The 18,097-nt window shown below is 38.7% G+C and overlaps 1 protein-coding gene across 6 annotated transcripts in view; it reads left to right on the top strand.

Moving 5' to 3' along the window:
- Plekhm3 (pleckstrin homology domain containing M3) overlaps positions 1–18,097 on the top strand; it is a 215,109-nt gene that overhangs the window by 36,868 nt on the left and 160,144 nt on the right. For all 6 annotated transcript variants that reach the window (XR_013424271.1, XR_013424270.1, XM_040294802.2 and 3 more), the window contains exon 3: positions 10,359–11,294. Coding sequence is in view for 4 of the 6 variants with exons in the window: in XM_040294802.2 (XP_040150736.1) it covers positions 10,359–11,294 (936 nt within the window). In the remaining 2 variants the exon portion in view is untranslated. The remainder of the gene's footprint in view (positions 1–10,358; positions 11,295–18,097) is intronic.

Below are 18,097 nucleotides of genomic sequence, written 5' to 3'. Positions count from 1 at the left end.
TCTCTCTCCTCCCTCTCTGTCTCACTCTCTCACTCTCTCTCTCCTCTCTCTTTTCTCGCCCCCTCTCCCCCTCTCTCCCTCTTTCTATCCTCTCTCCCCCTCTCTCCCCCTCTCTCTTTCTCTATCTCTCCTCTCTCTTCTCTCTCTCCTCTCTCTCCCTCTCTCTTGTCTCTCTCCTCTCACTCTTTCTTTCTCCTCCCTCTCTCTACTCTCTCTCTCCCTCTCTTTCCTCTCTTTCTCTCCTCTCTCTCTTCTGTCTCTTCCTCTCCTCTCTCTCTTTCCTCTCCTCTTTCTCTCTCACTCCTCTCTCTCCTCTCTCTTCCTCTCTCTCTCCTCTCTCTCCTCTCTCTCTCTTCCTCTCTTCTCTCTCTTTCCCTCTCTCTCCTCTCTCTCTCCTCTCTCTGCTCTCTCTCTCCTCTCTCCTCTCTCTCTCCTCTCTCTCTCCTCTCTCTCTCCTCTCTCTCCTCTCTCTCTCCTCTCTCTCTCTCCTCTCTCTTCTCTCTCTCTCTCCTCTCTCACCTCTTTCTGAAGTTATTATAAATGGGATGGTTTTCCTGATTCTTGCTTGGCTTCATCACTGTTGGAATGTAGGAAAGCTATTGATTTATAGGCTTCATCTTTATCCTGCTACTTTGCTATACTCATTTGTAAGCTCTAGAATTTTCCTGATTTCTAAAAGTTTTGGGAGTCTTCTAGATATAGGACCATATCTTTGGCAAACAGTTTTTTCTTATTTTCCTATTTGTATCTTTTTATTTTCTTTTCTTGCCTGATTGCTCTGGCTAATATATCAAGGACTGTATTAAAAAGGAGTAGTGAGAGTGGGCAGCCTTATGTTGTTCCTGATATTAGAGGAAATGCTTTTAGTTTTTCTCCATATAGTATGTGGTCAGCTTTGGGTTTGTCATAAATGGCCTTACAATGTTGAGGTAAATTCCTTCAATCTCTTGCTTCTCCAGCATTTTTAACATGAATGGGTGCTTGATTTTATCAAAATTCTTTTCTGCATCTATTGAGACATCATATGATTTTTATAATTAATTTGGCTTCAATGGTGCATTATATTTATTGATTTGCATATGTTGATCCAACCTTGCATCTCTGGAATGTAATCTGCTTGATCATGGCTTATTATCTTTTTGATGTGTTTCTAAATGTAGTTTGTTAATATTTTTTAAGAATTTTTGCATCTATGTTCATCAGGGATATCAGTCTATAATTTTCTTTCCTTGATGGATCTTTGTCTAGTTTTGGTATCAGAGTTTTATTGGCTTCATAAAATGTATTCAGGAGTGTTCCCTCCATCTCAATTTCATGGAAATTAGTGTTAGTTCTTCTGAAAAGGTCTGGTATTCAACTGAGATAAGACTTTTAATTGCTGTTTTAGTTTCAGTATTGGTCTGATATTGGTCTGTTTAGGTTTTCTATATCTTTGTAATTCAATTTGGGCAGGTCATACATGTCTAGAAATTTGTCAATGTCTTCCAGATTTTCCAGTTTATTGGAGTATATATTTTCAAAATAGGTTCTAAGAATCTGGATTTCAGAAGGGTCTATGGTAAAACCTTTTTAAAAAATCTCTGATCTTGTTGATTTGAGTCTTCACATTCTTCCTTTTGGTTTGTTTGGCTAAGGGTTTGCCAATCTTATTTATGTTTTCAAAGAACCAACTCTTCATTGCATTGATTCTGTTCATTGTTTTCTTATTCTTAGTTTCATTGATTTAAGCTCTGATCTTAATTTCCTATCTTTTGCTTTTAGAGTTAGTATATTTTTCTTCTTCTAAGGCCTTGAGGTAGAACATTTTTATTTGGGATATCTAATTTTTTAATGTAGGCACTCAGTACTATAAATTTTCCTCTTAGAACTGCTTTCATACTGTTATAGAGATTTTGATATGTTGTATCTCTGTTCTTGTTCATTTCTAAGAATTTCTTGATATCTGTTCTCATTTCTTCTTTGGTCCATTCTTCATTTAGGAGAGTATTATTCAATTTTCATGTGTTTATGTGGTTTCTATTTTTTTTTTTTGCTGTTGATTTCTAGTTTCATTCCATTATGATCTAATCTGATACGTGGGATTATATTGATTTTTTTGGATTTGCTTCATAACCTAGAATATGATCTGTTTTGGAAAAAATTCCTTGAACAGCTGATACAAAGGTAAATTTAACTGTTTGAGGGTAGAATAGTCTGTAGATGCCCATTTGACTTATAGTGTTATTTAGGTTGCAGATATATTTATTGATTTTATGTTTTGATGACCTATTTGTAATAAGGGTGTATTGAAATTACCCAGTATTATTGTATTGGGATCTATGTGGAATTTAATATTCTGGAGGGTTTTTTTTAAAAAAATGTAATTGGATGTGTTCGCATTTGGAGCATATATCTTTTTGTTAGATTGTTCATTTTACCTGGATGTAATGGCCTTTTTTGTCTTTTCTGGTTAATTTTTACTTGATTTCTGCTCTGTTAGATATGAGAACAGCTACTCCTGCTTGTTTTCAAGGTTTGTATGCATGGAATATTTTTTCCATCCTTTTACCTTTAATCTGTAAATGTTTTGAATCTCTTGTAAACAGCATATAGTTTATTCTTGTTTTTTGATCCATTCTGCTAATCTATATCTTTTAATTGGGAAGTTGAAACCAATAACATTCAGTGTTAGTATGAATATGTATTTGTGGTTTCCTGCCATTTTGCTTTTTGCTGTATTTTATCCTGTCTTGATTCTCATTTAGCTGTTTATTCTATTGAACTTCCTCTGTTTGATAATTTTGAGAATTGTTTTTAGTTCCTCTTTGAGTATTCTTCGTGGTGCTGTATTGATACTCATGAATTCTTTTAGTTTATTCTTGTGGAAAATTTTTATCTTCCCCTCAAATTTGAAACTGAACTTTGCTAAGTATAGCAACCTTGGCTGACAGGGGGCTTTTTTGTTTGTTTGTTTGTTTTTGTTTTTGTTTTTTATAGCTTGGGATATCTCATTGCAGGTCCTCCTTGATTTTAGGGTCTGAACTGAGAAATCAGAAGTGATCCTTATTAGTTTGCCTCTAAATGTGACCTTGTGTTTCTTTTGGGGCTTTTAATATTCTTTCCTTATTTTTAACATTAGGCATTTTGATTATGATATGTCTTGGTGAGCTTCTCATTTGAATATGTCTATTTATGATCCTGTAAGCCTCCTATATGTGCATGTCTATTTCATTTCTTATTTGGGAACAGTTTTCTGTAACTATCTCATTGAAAATGTTCTTTATACCTTCAGTTTGTATCTTCATGTTCTCTTCTATCCCAATGATTCTCAGGTTTTGTCTTTTCATGTTATCCCAGAGTTCTTACATATTCTGATCATGTTCTATAATTTTTCCCGTTTTTGCATTTTATGTACTCAAGATCATATAGCCTGTGCTCAGTGCCTAAAGTTCTGTCTTAAAGGGCTGAGGTTCTGTTTTCTATGCAATCTGATCTGATTAATTGAATTTTTAATTTGATTGATCGTGTCTTTCATTTCTAGTAGTTCTGCTTTTTTTCTCCCTATTTCAATTTATTAATGTGGTCTCTCATCTCCTATAATTGATCTCTTAATTCCTTCCTTAGATCTTCTTTTAGTTCATTGAACATTATAATAATCAGTTTTTATACTTTCTTTGGGATTTTGTCCACCTCACTGTCAGTAGGATCCTTTGTTGGAAGATTGTGGATTTTGCAGGGAGACTTTTTGCCTGTTTTCTTGTGTTTTCAGAGGTCCTGAACTTGTGCATCAATTGAAGTGGATTCTCCTCTTTTTTAGGTATGTCCTTTGTTTGTGATTATCTTATTTATTCTGGAACTTCACTCTGTTTTTGATATATGAGTAGATGCCAAAGGGTGGGAACAGATTCTTTCTGCTGGTTCTTTTTGTTGGTTTGGGGCTTTTGTCTCCTCACTTCTTTGTTTTGGAATAATGTCAGGGTTTAGATAGGATTAGATTATGTGTGAAGTAAAATTTTTTTGTTGCTTAGTTGAGATGTATTTCTCAGCTACAGGATCTACTCTGTAATCTTGAAGTGTCCCAATCTCTTTCTGGCCCCTCTTAGAGGGAGGAGGAGCCAGAAGTGGCATTAACATCAACAACAAGAGTACAGTTTTATTAGTTCAATGTCTACTTTGAACTCTGTAATACTATTTGCTCTCTATATAGGAATGATGAGGTCATTTAACAACAGTACTACCAATTACAAAATGTTAACTAGGTCAGGAATTCAACAGCAAGTGTCTACTATGTTGTCTAGTATATTTTTGATCACTCCAACTTGAATGGAGTGGGAATTACATATTCTAATCATTAGTTTTGGTTTTTGTCTCTTCTATGCATTAAAGTATGGCTGAAGATTGAGTGTCATTAATTTGTGTATGGAGCAAAGTGTGCTGCATTTTGATTGAGTTTGGTTCAGCATCAAAACCTGTGAATTTTTCATGTCCCTGTAGGTTCCCAGCACTTCAGAGAATAAAGCAAAATACACAATAGTGACAACCATCACAAACAATACACAGCACTAAAGTAGAAACCCACTTCCTACTATGATATCTTTAACATTAAATACCACCAAAAATCAGGAATGGTGGTTCAGCAATTGTCAACAGTAAAACCAGTAACTATGCACTAGGTCTAGCTTTAAAACAAACATCAAATGTCAACTATATTATCCACAGAAGTAATGATTGTATCAGCATTAGTCAATTAGTTCTGAAAGAAGGAACAAATACAGTTAAACAGAGGAAAATAAAATGTGTTAGAATTAGAAAAGAATTACAATTTCAAATATGAACAGAGAGGATGCAGAAGAGAGGTAGCTGGTGATGTTTATATAGAAGGAGGGGGGAAAACAGAAGAAGCAAAGCATTGGGAGGGAGGGTGGTAGGAAGGGAGGGAGAGAGAACAATAAAATCTGGCCATTAGAAGGAGAAGAGAAGAGAGAAAGAGAAACAAGAGAAGTAAACAAATGAAAATAATACAAAGCTAAACCAAAATATATAATCCCCAAACACCAAATCTTCAAAAGACAAGGCAAGGAAAAAAAAAACTACATTTTTAAAATGCTAAAAACGAGAGAAAAAGAAACAAATAAGTATATGTATATAGGTCCCTGAACTAATCAGCACAGCATGAATTCATACACACACACACACACACACACACACACACACACACACGGGAAAAGACAAAAAAAATTCTTGGTGAAGAATGAAGGAAACTTCCTCACTGAGGTAGTCAAAAAAGACCAGATTGAGTGGTCACTGTCTCTGTCCAACAGTCTTTGTTTTGCACTTCTTGAGTTATGTACTGATAGAGGTTGTTAACCTCTTTTTGTTTTTGTGTTGCTCTCTGAGCTGCCATTTGGAGCAGCCTAAGATTGAAGCTGTTTCATGTAAGACTCAGTTTCCCTTCTCACCAGAGTGAGTGGGAGAGGTTAGGTAGTACTGTTAGTTGGCATTTTGTCCACTGAGACCAGTTCAGTGCCCTCCCAGGGTACAGCTTCTGCAAAGTTCTTGGGGGCATTCTAGCAGGTCTAGTCAGGCCTCAGTGGCTTTGTTGGGTTTGGCCTTCTTTGGAGAGATTAGATCTATCCACCCGCAGGGCTAGACAGTGGCTGATCTCTGATATGGGTCCAATTCTCAGGAGCCCTATACTGATCATCCATTCACTGCTGCCCATGAGCACAGCCTTCCTGGGCTTAGTCCCCAGGTGTATTCACTCACACCAGCTTAGGCTCCTGGCTCTCTTCAGCTGCTCATGTGAGCCACTACCACAAAGGAGAAGCTAGTCGGGCTCCCCTTCACCCTACACACTTGAATCCCACTGGGTACAGACTGTTCCTATGTTCAGCCGGGCACACCCTAGGTCACCCATTTGGTGCCTGCCAGGATATTGTGGCAGAATTTGCTCTGATCTCGTGCCTCCAGGAGGGAGCTGTCCTTATAGTGAGATTGCCTCAAAGTGGCTCCACCCCAGCTCTCTCTGACCAGTTGAGATACCGAATATGCTTTTCAAGCACCACTGTATGGTACAGTCTCTGGATTAGCTAAATTTAAACAGATTTTTAAAAAAATTTTTAATTTTTTTTTTAGTTGTAGATCGACACAGTACCTTTATTTTTTCTATTTATTTTTATGTGGTGCATAGAATCGAACCCAGCCCCTCATGCATGCCTCACACATGCTAGGCAAGCTCTCTACCACTGAGCTAAAACCGCAGCCCCTTGGCAGCTTTCTTTTGATCTTAGCTTTTTCCTTACCAAATCTCTCTTCTCCCCTTCCCTCTGTGGTGAGTCGATGCTGCCATTGCCACTTTTCCATGCTGGGGTAGCCAGGTCAGCTCCAATGTAGGTTTCTTTCTTCTTTGTTTTTTTGTACTCAAATTCCTGAGTCTGTAAGCCACTTTGAATGTCCAAAATTGAATTTTAGTTCAATCCCTATTTTACCCACCTCACCCAGAAGCTATACACCTACTGCTTTGGTCCTAAGCCACTGCACATCTTGGAATGAGGCTGTCCTCTACTCCACAATCTTCCTTGTGCCTCATATATAGATTTTGAAGCTTGAATTTAATAGATTAGACATATACCCTGAAGTATTTACAGGTAAAATGATAAAATGTCTGGGATTTGCTTTCAAACATTGCAGGAAAAAAAATTAGAAAACGTAGAAAAAAAAGAGTTGGAGAGGGGTGGGAGAAACTAAAAATGTCAGAAACTTGAAGGTTTCTGAAGCTAAGTGGTAAGTACTTAGTGTTCATGTTTACTCTTCTACATGCTTTTACGTGTGTTTAAAATTTTCCATAATGAAATGTTTAAGGCCACACTAAAGAGTGTGAACTTTTCTCTGTGGCTCCCTGAACCTGTGAAGAGTTTTGGCCCGAGGAAGGGAATGGGAAGGGCTATGAGACCTTAAAAAGCTTAACCTATGATAGTACCAGGAGGAGAAAGATCAGACCTTGATGAAAGTGGTGGCTATGAGAATAGAAACTTTTTAAAGAACTTATAGAGGATATAACTGCAAAAGAGGTACTCTGGTGGTTTGGTAGTACAGAAGTGAAACAGATGCTGAACCAGAAAATTCCCTTCTTCCTCTTTAGTCAATAGCAATTATTGTCCTGGAACCAGTATACTGGGGACTGTAAGGACAAGGAGGAGAGGGAGAAGGGATCTTCACTGTGGAGGAACTGAACCAAGTCTTTGTACTAGATGAAGTGGAAACCAGTGGAGAAATCAAGAGTCCTGGGCTGATGTTTTGTTTTTCCATGAGTAATTTCTGTCTTGTAGTTTCATTATAAAATTCATGGGTAAAATGGTTTGATCGTCTGTCTCTATTTTCACTGGGGAAATGGGAAAAATATTGTTAATGATACAAATCACTTTTATTAGTCAAGATTGAATTATGTTGTTCATTTATGAAATTGAACACTTTAAAGAATATTTGTCTTTAATCCCTAGTACCACCAAAAAAATAAAAAAAGAGAAAGAGAATATCTGAGGAGTTAATTAAATGAGTTTATTTATTTATTTTTAATATTTATTTATGTATTTTTTTAGTTTTAGGTGGACACATTATTTTGTTTTTATGTGGTGCTGAGGATCAAACCCAGTGCCTCATGCATGCTAGGCGAGCATTCTACCACTGAGCCACAACCCCAGCCCCAATTAAATGAGTTTAAATGACAAGATCTGGGAAAACAAAACTTTGAGCTATAGCAAATTAATGAAATTTTAAATTTATGTAGCTTCTGATTTATCAATGGCAAAAATATTAAAAATAAACTCTAGATCCAATAGAAAGTCGCAGTTGGTAGAGATTAGAGAGAAACAGTAGTTTTCCACCCCTCTGTAGTCAAAGATAACTAGTACATCACATACAAACTATTAATAAGGTATGACATAACAAGACCAAGAGATGCCCCAGCGAGAAGTTTCTTGATCACCTTTGCTGCCTTCTTGATTCTTATTTTTCAAGAGATTCCACTTTTAACTGCAGGCTATAAGAATAGACCATTTCTATGATTAATGCCGTGTCATTTTCTGTCTCAGTGTAACACACCATCTACAAAGGACTGAAGCTAAGGTCAGGGAACAGAGATAAGACCTGCTGTATCTAGTGAGAGGGAAAGCAGTATTGGAACACACCACATTCTTTAGCCTTACTACTTTGGAGATTCCCTGGCAGGACTTATTCCCTTAACCCAAGCTGTCATCTACCACCCCTATGCTTATGCAGTCAGAAAGAAATGAGATTTTGGTCAGATTTGCTGCTGGATTTGGGACTCAATTAAAATCGAACTTCTAATTCATGGTAGCCGTTAGCTTTTTAGCTCTCAGGAAAGTAAAAAGAGAAGACGGCAATTTCTAGCTAAAAGCAAGAGAGGTGGTTTCTATTTTACTCAGGAACTCATGGCTATGCCGCTGGGTCACAGGAGGACTGAGGATAGAGGGACACATAGTTGTAAGTCTTATTATGGAGAAGGCTGAACTGTCATCAGTGCCTGATGGAAATGAGAGTGGGGAGGCGGCAGCAGTGTCTCTAACAGCACTGCCTCCCTTATTGCATTGTCAGAAGAGAAAGATAACCTGAGAATAGGCATCCATTATCTCTTTCTACAAAGGGATTAGTGTGGGTTGCAAGAAATTAATGGCTTTTGAGTTACCACAGAATTACTAATGAATGTCAGGACCAGAGATGTAAAGCAGATAAAATAGGCTTTTCTCTGCCTTATTTCTCTCCTTTCTCTTTTGGTTTGCTATGTTAAGATCAAGATCTTACTCTTTCTTTCTATAGTCAAAAGCAAAAATTTTATCCTCTGGGTGTATGACTTGCGTTCTTTAGGGAATGATTCAATTAGTTTTTGACTGTCTCCAGTGTGTGTTGGCACAGATTGAAAAACATCTCAGAAATTAAAACCTTGACCAGGGAGGAGTGCTTCCTTTTGCATGGCTGTCATTGTCATGTCTGATTAAAGTCTCATGTGGTTCCTCAATTGACAGTCCCCTTTTACTAAAGTATTAAACTGGAATATATTGCCACTCATCAGGGATTATAGGTGGCTTGATTAGATAAACACATGAAATGGAAATGGAGAAAAGAGGAAGGCAAGAGAACTAGACATACTATGCACTGGACATTGTGCTAGAAGCTTGATTTGTAATTCAACAAGTACTTATGAAACACCTACTAAGTACCAGGCATAGTATTGCATGCTATCGCATAAGAACGAAAAGAGAGCCAGGTGTGGTGGTGTGTGCCTGTAATCCCAGTGGCTCCAGAGGCTGAGGCAGGAGGATCTAGAGTTCAAAGCCAGCCTCAGCAAAAGAGAGGCACTTAGCAACTCCATGAGACCCTGTCTCTAAATAAAATACAAAATAGGGCTGGGGATGTGGCTCAGTGGTGTCTCTGAGTTCAATCCCTGGTAACCTGCCTCCTCACCAAAAAATGAAGAGAGCTTACTATGCAGTAGGGAAGGCAGACTTTTTTAAAAAACAAACTTTAAAATGTATTTTTTTTGTTTGGGTATTTAATTAAACTATTATAATGCAGCCTGTTAAAAGCCTATGAAAGAGGAACATAACTGACCCAGGGAGAAGTGTGTTCACATGAGGTGGGGGAGGGGCTGAGAGCTGGACAGACTGTCTTTCTGAAGGAAGGTAAATTTGTAGTCTCTGGTTGAGGCAGTGGAAAGGAGCATTGCAAGCTAAGGGAGCAGCAGCATAAGCACATTGAGGCTCCGAGAGAAAACTGCATGTAAGCAGAAGCCTAAAAAATGAACTGAAGGGGCTTACCAGAGAGAGGCCCATGAACTGGCCTTGGGGACTAGTGGGTACTCTGACAAATGGGAATTTGTGAGCAGTACACTTCACTGCTTTTTTTCATTGACCCTTCCTGGCATCATGAACTTAAGGAAGGATAAGAGAATCAGCAGGAATTCATTCACATGGCAGGTTTTCTCTTATGTATTTAATACTCTGTAGACTGTTACCTAGAAAGCAAGGAATCCCAAAAGAGTGTGATTGGTCCTAGGCCTACAGGGTATATTAAATCACACTTTTTCCAGTATTGCTGTTTTCTGCACAGACTTCGTCATATCACATTCATATCATATACCCCACTACTTACTTTTATACTCTCTCACCAAGGTAGTTCAGTTTTTAGATAAGAGATTTTTCCCCAGCTACATTTTGCCCATTAGATACTATCCTGGAATTTTACCATTTATACTTGGTTTAATTTGAACCAGGAAGATATCAACCTTTGATCTGTTTGGTCTCTTGCACTCACCTTCTTATAACTAATCGATACTTTTATGCCTCCTTTTTTTTTCTTTCTAGAACACAAGCAGACATTCCCAAACATTCTGAAGAAGGGTTACCTGGAAATTAGAAAGGACCATGACAGTTACTGGCAAAGCTGTTACGCAGAACTGTCACCTTACAACTTATACTTCTATAGCCTCGACAGCAGTGGGAATCAAAACCCCTATGCCACGTACCAACTTTCCCACTTCCAGAGCATCTCTGTTTTGGGCAATCTTGAGGCCAGGATGGTAGACACTGTTCTCTATGACAACACTCAGCTACAGTTAAAGGCAGAGTCACCGTGGGAAGCTTTGGACTGGGGACAGAAGCTTTGGGAAGTAGTGCATGCTGCAGTGCCCAGTTACATGGGACGGCAGGATGAACTGGCAAACTCACCAGGGCTCGGCCATCATGTTGACTATACACAGAATCATTGTTTACAAGAGAAATCCAACGGGCTGCTACCACCGTCTCCTGTCTTGGATAGCTCCAAACAGTACCAAAACATCCTCAAATCAGGGACACTCTACAGACTAACTGTCCAAAACAACTGGAAGGCATTTACATTTGTGCTGAGCAAGGCCTACCTTATGGCTTTTCAGCCAGGCAAGCTAGATGAGGATCCCCTGCTGAGCTACAACGTGGATGTGTGTCTGGCTGTCCAGGTAGACAACCTGGATGGCTGTGATTCTTGCTTTCAAGTCATTTTCCCTCAAGATGTCCTCCGCCTCCGAGCTGAGACCCGGCAGAGGGCTCAGGAATGGATGGAGGCTCTGAAGACAGCTGCCAATGCAGCGAGGAGTTCAGAGCAAAACCTGCAAGTCACACTGAGGAGCAAACCCAAGGATCAGCTGGGTGGGCATGAACTCAGGAAGAACAAACGTCAGTCCGTGACCACCAGCTTCCTGAGCATTCTGACAACTTTATCTTTGGAACGAGGACTCACGGCTCAGAGTTTCAAATGTGCAGGTACAGAGCAAATTTTCAGCTTAAAGCTCATTAAAGAGCAATCTTGAGTCCTGCAATTGGAATTTATTTTTTAAACACCCTTAATAAGACAGTCATAGATATCGCCTGTTTACAAAAAGCATTTCTCCTGCAAGGAGTTTACTATGTTAAAAAAAAAAAAATCTGTCCATCTTCATACTACATTGATTAATAGAAACAGCTATGATATACCCCACTGAATCAAAATTATTTGGCTGAAGCCTAACCAGACTGGAATTTAGGCTTCCTAAGTAGGATGTGATTCCATTTCCTCTGCCTACTTGCATAAAGTCAGGGTGACTATAGCTGTCACAGATATTCTCATGAGAGACATTCAGTCCAAAGCTAAGTACTCACACTCCTTAGGCAAAGCAAATGTCCATAGTCAGGAACTGTCATTGATCATGACCTTGTCAAATCCTGTTAAAGTGGAATCTGGAAAGTCAGCCTTGACAGAAAATGTAGAAATAGCTAAAAGCAGGGTAGATGATTATTCAGCAGATGACTACTGAGTCACAATGGATCTGTGCCTCACCATGAGGAAGCCTAGGTTTTTGGAATTGCTGTGTAAGGGTGAGACACAAAGTGGAGTCCAAGGCCAATACTCTGTTATGTCTGAAAACATCAATACTGCTTCTCTCCTCTACTCCCTATTCTTCCTACTTCCCCCAAACCTAAAATGGAGGAGGGGTATTAAAAGTGAAATCAAAATTATTTCCTTTTTACTAACCCCACAATATTTGATAATAAATTTACTGTGAAGACAACTTTAATCGGAAGTCTTTTGGGGAAGGTTTTAACTCAAGTCTATTAGATTTAATAATGCTGTTTAAAAACGAGCAAGAAACTTACCTAAAGCTGAGACTACATTTAAAATTTTATTCTTGCTCCTGCTTTGAAAGCCAAATTATAACAAAATGAAAATCCACATTAAATATATATATATATATATATATATATATTAGTTGTAGATGGGCAGCATGCCTTTGTTTATTTTTATGTGGTGCTAAGGATTGAACCCAGTGCCTCACATGTGCTAGGCAAGCACTTTGCCACTGAACTACAGCCCCAGTCTCAAAATCCACATTTTAAATATGGTTAGTTGTGATGATGGTCTTTTCTACTGAAGAATAGTTTACTTAAAGGGAGGGAGTAAGTGAATAATCCTTGCTTTGCCCCAAGGTCTTTAGTGATTGTGGAGCAGAAACATGCAGGGTGGGATTGGAGAGATGAGAAGCTCCAAGCTAGTTAAGAAGCCATACCAGGTATGTGCATGTATTTGCAGATATGACAGACCTTGGTTTTAGTCAGACAGCTTCTTGGAATTTTCTTTTTTTCTGGTATGGGGGATTGCACCCAGGAATACTCTACTACTGAGCTACATTCCCAGCTCTTTTTAGTTTTTATTTTGAGATAGGGTCTTGCAAAGTTTACCCAGGCTGGCCTCGAACTTGGGTCCTACTGCTTCAGCCTCCTGGAATCACAGTGTGTGCCACCACATCCAGCTTTGAAATCAGTTTTGAAATAGGAGACACCAGTTTTAATATAGTTTTTAAGAAATATATTGACATTTCAGTGTCTTCTTATTCTGGTGTATATAGTATATTTCAAAGTTCAGGCATTTGATGGTAATTTATTGTGTTTACTATGGACATCCTGGAGTTATGATACACTTCTGTGGCATTATATTACTGAGAGTCCACAAATCTGTTGGTTTCATGGAATAAGGGAGAACAGCCCAGCTTAGTTTTCAAGATAGAGACTGGCATATCTGAATCACAAATCCATATAGTAAAAGAGTGAAGAAAAGTCTCAGGTGCTACACGAAGGTTGTCACCTAGCTGTCACTTATTCACCTTCCTCTCAGAAGTTTGTATCCTGATGGAGTGTGCATTGCCGCCCCGTTCTGTACAGCAATATAGTGTTCTTAGCCATCAGAGGGAAGAGAAATGTCAGAGAGAGCCCACTGCATCCAGCAGTAGGAGAAATGAAAACAGGAAAAAGATAAAAGAGAAGTGAGAAGAGTCAGGGAAAGGGAAGCAAGGAGAAAAGAAGAAAGTATTATAGAATAAGCAGGAATGGATCTTTCTGGTAGCTCCTCTGGGTTCTGTGTGATAGGATGCTTCCCTTTGCTGTCTAAATTTGGTGCTCACTAAATTTGGCTGATTGTAGGGCAGTGGGAAAGGGTAGGGGAAGGGACTCAAGGGGGTAGGATGACAAGCCTGCAGTTCATTTACTCTGCTTTTACCTTCATGCTTTGGTTTGGAACTAATGGGGGTACGGGTATGTTTCTAACTTTGGAGAGAGGATAATGCTGATTTATATAGTAGGGCACATTCCAAAGCAAAAATTGATGTATTTCATTTAAATGTCACCTTTTCTATCAGAGAGTACTACATTCAGTTGCTTTGTGATACATGTGGCTTACTCGCCTGCTTTTCATTCTTGATGCTAGCATGTGGAATATTGGTTTCCAGACACAGGCAGGAGCACATTATCTCCTGTAGGGGGCAGAGTCTCAAAAGAAAAAGGCAAAAAAAAAAAAAAAAAAAGAAAACTTGTGAAGCAGAGCTCTGGATGTTTTTTAAATTACTTGGGAGGCTGTTCATTATATCAAAGATTATTATAGCAGATGGAACAGTAAAAATTGACCTGTGTTTCTCAGAAACACAGTTAATTTAAACCAGCTGCTTCTGCCTTTTGTACCTTTATTGTCTAACTTAGCATCCTCATAAAAAGACACATTTAGTAAAAAGTAACATAGCATGTTTACCTTCTAAAACACCCAAAAGTTCAATATATTGGTTGTAGTGAATTTGGGCCTTATATACTAGTTTAAGGAGAAGTTAATTCACAGTATTACATGGCTTTAGTGTGTCTCTTTAAACTATAAGTTCATATATGTATACATGCATATGAAGTTCTTCCTCCTTTAAATAGTTTGGATGAATAAACTTTAAATGTGGAAGATTACACTGAGTAGCTCCTTATTATGTCATTGAGTTGCTATTCAGGGGAGCCACAAGCACTGGCTTTTAAGTCTATAAAACAGTACTGTTGGCCATAGTTCACTAAATTCTTTCTATAAGTGGAGACTTTTCTATATCCTTCTTTAAAATTTAAAGAGCCCCTGCAGAGAAAATGGACCACGACCATCCAAAAATGTCTGAGGTTATGGTTTTGAAAATATATGCTGATTGTAACTGTATCTTTCTTTGCATGTGCTTGGACTTTTGATAGTTATATTTGATAGTGTGTGATTACTCCATAACTTCCTTTCCAGCTCCTTGGCTGCCTGTGCTTGGGAAGCCCAACCACTGTGGTCTTGCTGTTCCTAAACTTACAGGGGTCCTGCCTGCTTCCAGGGCCTTTTCACTTGCTAGCCCTACTTCCTGAAATTTGAAAATTAAATTCTTCCATTCATTCTGTTATTTATTGTTTGCCCAGAATCTTGGGTGCACCCAGACATACAAGTTAGTATTGCAGGAAAGAAGATAAAAGTCCTTGTCCTCAGGAAACTTGCAGTCTGCTAGGAAACACAAGTTGTTTATCAAATAATTCCATCAGTGGCTGCCAAAAAGGCAGCTATGACAAGAGCCTTCTAAGTGGGGCCCACATATCAGAAAACTGTCAGAGGTGGTGTGAGGTAGAACTAAATTAAATCATAGACCTCCAATCAGTTTTAGCCCACAAAAAAACCAAAAAACAAAAAAACAGGCAGTTGATAAAGTTGAACTTAATGTTTCACCTTGAAGTCACAGAAGATTTTTGTACAGAGGAGCGCATACCAGAAATGATATTGAAGAACTGTTAATTTGGAAGTGCTTTAGTCCAACTTTTCAGGAACACCTCTGTAGCAGAAAATGAGGAATGTGTTTTCAGTAAAATTGCTGGTTAGAATTCAAAATTATAGTTGGCAACAGGGCATCTGTGATGTTTTAATAGTAATGCTAAAACAAATAATTATTTAGCTTTTTAAAATATTTAGGAAGGATGTACATGGTAAGTGGTTATAAGACTATTCCTAAATGCTGTAGAGATTGGATTATAAGGTAGCAACTGTGTTTTCTTTAGGAAGTTGATATGTGTACATACCTGTTACACTCAATAGAGACATGGTTTTCTTGGCAGTAGCACACACAGATGTTTTTCCTGTAATTTCTCAGCAATCAAGAAACCTAACAATTGAGTAGTACAATCAAAGAGCCCGGGGACTTGTTTATAGGTGTGACAAGAGTAGCAGAGCTCACCTTTGAAAGCATTCCTGTGTGACTGTTTTGTAATCTGGAGCTAAAACTGGATGACCCACTGTGGGGCAATGTTCCTGATTCTGAACTGAAGTTGTACATGTTAAGGAAGAAAACAGTGAGCCTCAGGGATCTCCTACACCATTTTCACAGTGTTAGTTTTTATGGTTTTACTCCTTTGGCTGCTGTTTAACCTCTTGGGACTGCTGTTGATAATTACATCTCTCTGGCATTAAGAGCTTTTTGCTTTCCTTTTTCTTACATCCAGCCCTTGGGAGGGGTAAACCCAAGGGGGGGAAAAGTTTTGCTGTGAATTCTTCAGCCATTTAGTGCAAATTCCTGTAATTACCGGCATTGTGTCTTCTCTGAATGGCACATAATACAGCAGAAGCCATTCCTAATTGAGACCTTACAGGAGGTACAAATCCCTTCTTTGTTCAGCCTGACAAATTAGTGCCAGAAAGTGGCAGGGTCCGAGTGGGAATCAAAGGCAAGAAACACAAAGATGGAACTTAAGGCTACAGTAATAACCCTCTCTTGTCCTGAAGGGAAAAAAAGTAATGACCAATGAAAAATGAAGTTTTTTTTTTGTTATAAATTCCCTTGACGTGACAGCACCTCAGGGCTGCTCTATTTATTTAGCAAAAGTGATTAAATAGCAATACAACAGGGCGGCCCCTTGTTTCCCTAGATGCCCCCCACCCCACAGACCCCTGCTGCCTTGGCTAATTGATTGACAATGAACCTCTGATAAAGAAGTATGTTGTTAGGACCCAGGATGGAGGGGAGCATCCCCCCACTTTGTGTGTGTGTGTGTGTGTGTGTTTCATTTTTGTTTGAATTGCACTCTAGTTTTTTCCCCTTTTTTCTCCCTTGCCTTGTCTTCCCCTTACCCTCCCCACCCCCCCACAGAGATTCAGACAGGTATAGCTTTTCAAACTATAGCACAGCTTTTGACAACTTCATACTTGGAACCAACTTCCTGGATTGCTGTCCCCCTGCTCCCAGAGTAAGACAGAACAACAGTGTGAGAAAGGGAGAAGGTGCCACTTTCTGGTACTAATTTGTCAGATCCCTGGCACTTTAAGGCCACAAAAGTGGTGGGTTAGTTTTTCAGATGTAAGAATGGATATCTGAAACTAGTTTTTGCACTAAGACTTTCTCTTCAATTCCTTGCTCAGTTAAAAAAAAAAAAAAAAAAAAAAAACCCACACATTAAAAGCATATACATGGTGGGGGAAGAGGTTGTTGTAGAGTAAGAAACAAAGACCAGAAGTTGTGTGTCTCCCCTCAGTCCTCAAGAAGCCAGGATTGATTATTTGAGGATCAAATCTGGCTGCTTATGGTGTAACTCAGTACCCCGAGGATGCTGTAAGTTGTGGGAAGGTGACCAAAAGCCTCTAGGCAGATAATTAATAGCTCCTGGTTATATATGCTCAACCAGCTAAGCTGAAGATAAATCCCTAATTTAGCTCTGTTACAGCTGCAAAAACAAATCATTTCAAGCCCCTAGGAAAGCAAAATATATTAAACAAACAGTATCGACCTTGTTAATACCACATGGCATTTCATGTGATAAATGAGGGCGTATTTCTGGCAAAGGCCTGTTTTATGACATCCTTTAGACATAAAGGACACCTTTACCCTAGCAATACAAGCATCCCTGATAGAAAGTATGAGGTGGTTAATTATTCATTAAATAGCTGCCAGACTGGAAGTAAGCAATATTTCTGTGTTGGGCCTAGTTAGTTACTTATTGGCCTTGGGGTAAACCATGCAGAATAGCAATTGTTAAGAAAAAGAGAAATTGAATCTGGGAGCTGATTATGCATGTGAAATTGCAGATCTGTTGGTTTCTAAGTGCCAAGAAGGGCAGTAGTGTATTACGCTCTTGGAAAAAATAAAAAAGAGGTTTAGGGTAGCCAGAATTTGTTTGCAATCCCATGTGAAAAAGTAGGGGTTCCTTTATTGCTCAGAATTCTAGATCTAAGGAAATGAAGATGGAAACAAAAAGAACTAGATTTTTCTTGATATTTTCAATTCTTATCTTTATTGCTATTTTGAAATTTGTCTCCCACTTAGTAGGAATAGCAATAAGTTGAAGATTTATTCGATTTAGGGAATAGGCAGATAGCCTATTCCCTAAATAGACAATGAAGAAAAATTCAGATATGCCCCCTACAGCATATGAACAGCTTGGATAAGTGAGAATGGTGTAATCTGTTGTTGTCCAAGTTAATTTGTTATTGTTTTCAATTGTTGTCTCTCAGAGGAGAAATCCCTAGGGGTATGTGCACTAACAGGCTAAATTTTATTTCCTCCACTTTAAATATGACCATGGAGGGATTTCTGGTAACAAAATCCTTAAGTGGAGTTTTAGGGAGAGTTCATTTCAACAAGCATGTATTCATCCCCTTATGTGTGCCACACATATTCTGTCAGGCACCTTGGAAATATGCAAATAGGAATGAGGTACAGACTGTCCCCTTCAAAGACTCACAGAATCTTCCCTCCCAAAAGATGGTGAGGACTTGAAGT

Source organism: Ictidomys tridecemlineatus, chromosome 7 (genome assembly GCF_052094955.1).
Source record: "Ictidomys tridecemlineatus isolate mIctTri1 chromosome 7, mIctTri1.hap1, whole genome shotgun sequence".
Taxonomy (NCBI): Eukaryota; Metazoa; Chordata; class Mammalia; order Rodentia; family Sciuridae; genus Ictidomys; species Ictidomys tridecemlineatus.
This window is presented reverse-complemented; position numbering and strand designations above follow the sequence as displayed.